This window comes from Apis dorsata, unplaced genomic scaffold (assembly GCF_000469605.1).
Source record: "Apis dorsata unplaced genomic scaffold, Apis dorsata 1.3 scaffold_51343, whole genome shotgun sequence".
NCBI lineage: Eukaryota > Metazoa > Arthropoda > Insecta > Hymenoptera > Apidae > Apis > Apis dorsata.
The window spans coordinates 1-2,262 of NW_006267294.1; the positions used below are offsets into that span (position 1 = coordinate 1).

At 32.7% G+C, this 2,262-nt stretch overlaps 1 protein-coding gene across 3 annotated transcripts; it reads left to right on the top strand.

Moving 5' to 3' along the window:
• Positions 1-6: 6 nt before the first annotated feature.
• On the top strand, positions 7-2,005 carry LOC102679765. 3 transcript variants are annotated; one of them, XR_422949.1, is made up of 3 exons: positions 7-303; positions 710-896; positions 960-1,097. XR_422949.1 is itself a non-coding variant. In XM_006625178.2 (3 exons), the coding sequence occupies exons 2-3, from the start codon at positions 717-719 to the stop codon at positions 1,847-1,849; spliced, it is 375 nt and encodes a 124-aa protein (XP_006625241.1). In that variant the 5' UTR covers positions 7-303; positions 710-716; the 3' UTR covers positions 1,850-2,005. The 3 variants fall into 3 exon arrangements, 2 of the variants coding, with proteins under 2 accessions (XP_006625241.1, XP_006625242.1); XM_006625178.2 differs by lacking the exon at positions 960-1,097 and adding an exon at positions 1,558-2,005 and having other exon boundaries at positions 710-799; XM_006625179.2 differs by lacking the exon at positions 960-1,097 and adding an exon at positions 1,558-2,005 and having other exon boundaries at positions 7-227; positions 710-799.
• Positions 2,006-2,262: the final 257 nt, after the last annotated feature.

Sequence of the window (2,262 nt, forward strand, 5' to 3'; positions counted from 1 at the left end):
GTAGCCTGCCGAAGGTCACCGAATCTTTCCGAACGGCAGCGCAAATAAACGAACGTTTTTGCGTACCTGACATATTGCACTTCGAATTCTAAAACTACTTTGATTATTTTTCTAAACTACGAGAAAATTGTGACTTTATTTCTTCCCTTTGATAAACTTCACTAAATTGTGCATTCACGATCGATACACTACAAGAAAATAGGAATAGAATGCGACAGAAACGGAATGTAAGCAAGACGAACTTTGGTTACGAACTGGTCAGTCGGCGAGTGGGCAGTTAGGCCCAAGAGGGAGTGAAGAATGGTAGGGAGAGGGTTGAAGCAGACTCGGATTTCGAAAACTATTTTCTCATCAACTATAACAAAATTGAGAAAGTCGAAGAAGTGTAGAAATAATATTAGAAATATATTTGTTTTTTTAAAATAATAATTTATATACTTATTTTTAATATTCTAAGAATAAAAATTTATTATTTAATTATTATACATATTTTGATTTTTTATTTCTTGGTGATTCCTATTATACTATTCTAAACATTTACTTATGTAATTTTATCTTCAAAATATTCAAAATATATTTGAAATTTATAAACTTTGAAAATAAGAAGAAAAAAATGAATTGTGTTACAAAGATAAAAAAAATATATTAAAAATAATGTGTTTCTTAATTTTTTTATAATAATAAAAAAATTCTTTCACTTGTCCAATAGATAGTTAATGAAAACCTGGAGAATCGTGAATACTAGATGCAGCCCTGAGTCAGAGTCAGACGGGGAGAAGGAAGAAAGTAAGAAAAGCAGGTAAAGAGAGAGAAAGAGTCCTGTTCCGCGTGCACGCGTACATAAATGTTTGAGCGCACTTTTTCTATGCAACTCGTTTGTGATCGGATGAAAACAGGTAGGACCATCGATAGACCATGCATAATGAGAATGCGGTTGCGACATGTTTTTCTTTTTTCAGATAAATTATAGAACTAGCATATATCCACCTACGTGTCATTGCGAGCCAAGGAACAGCTGACTCGAGTAGTCTTTCCTATTACAGCGTGATTGAGAGATTCAATACTTTTAACATTCTCGAATCGTTGTAACAGATTTTGCAAGATTTTTAATGAATTAACGCGATTGCTTAAAAAAAAAATTGACACTTGTTTACAATTTATGAAATATATTTATTTATTTATATTTTATTCATTAACAATATTTGTATATTTTATTTTTTTAATAATGTCACTGATTAAAAAAATTGCAATAAAATTCTAAATTTTAAATCAAAAGATTTTAACTTTCTTTTTTTTTCAAGAAAGAAAAAACTTTTTCAAATGAAATTTTCTTTCTCAATATAATAAAAAATATACGCTTCACTTCTAATACATCTCTTTGATTGCAATTTTCCATTAACCAATACAAAAATCATTTCAGACCTCACTTTATAAATTTTTCCAGGAGGAAAGGAATTAAAAGAAGCCGATTAAAAGAAGCTAATCGAGCTAATAGCATTTTAATCATCGGATATATATATATATATAAAGTACCGTTCATAACAAAATATTTCTCAGGATCCCAGATATCAGTGTCGTTGGAATGTTATCGATACGAATGGTCGTTCTTGATCTTGTCCCGAACAAGATCGTTCTCCAGTACGGCCGGAAAGCCGATTGTCCTAGAAAACGAGATTCTACCGGTCGGCGCCTGGCCCGCAGTTGTGCAATTGCCTTCTTAACGACTTCGACGTCGACCTTCTCGCGTATAGCTTCACCACTTTTTTGTACAAGTTTACTTTTTCCCGATATCCTTTACTTCGTCCACGTCTTAATTGTCGAACGGAAACGGGCGACAACCAATTGCTAACCGTTCGTCGCTATACCTCGTAATTTATTAACGTGTAATTATTGAAAATAACTGAGTATCAGTCTCGGTAACCGTTTACATTGGTCATTACGGTCAAGAATACTATTAGAGGAATAGTACGGTGAATTTGTTAATTTTTTTTTCTTTTTTATTCGATAATTCGAGTATCACACTTCTTTCTCTCTTTTTATAAAATAAAGATGAATTTTTTCAACAATAACGTATGGAACGTGTTCATATCCAACGACTCGTTTCTGATAGATTGCCTATTATGAGAAGCAACGGAGAAAGGAAATACGTAACGAAAGAAAAAGAAAAGGAAAGAAGCAACGGGAATGTTCGCTTCACGGGAAGCAACGAGTGAACTCGAATCCTGTGTCGTGATAACGTCTCATCGATTTATTAACTCGGTT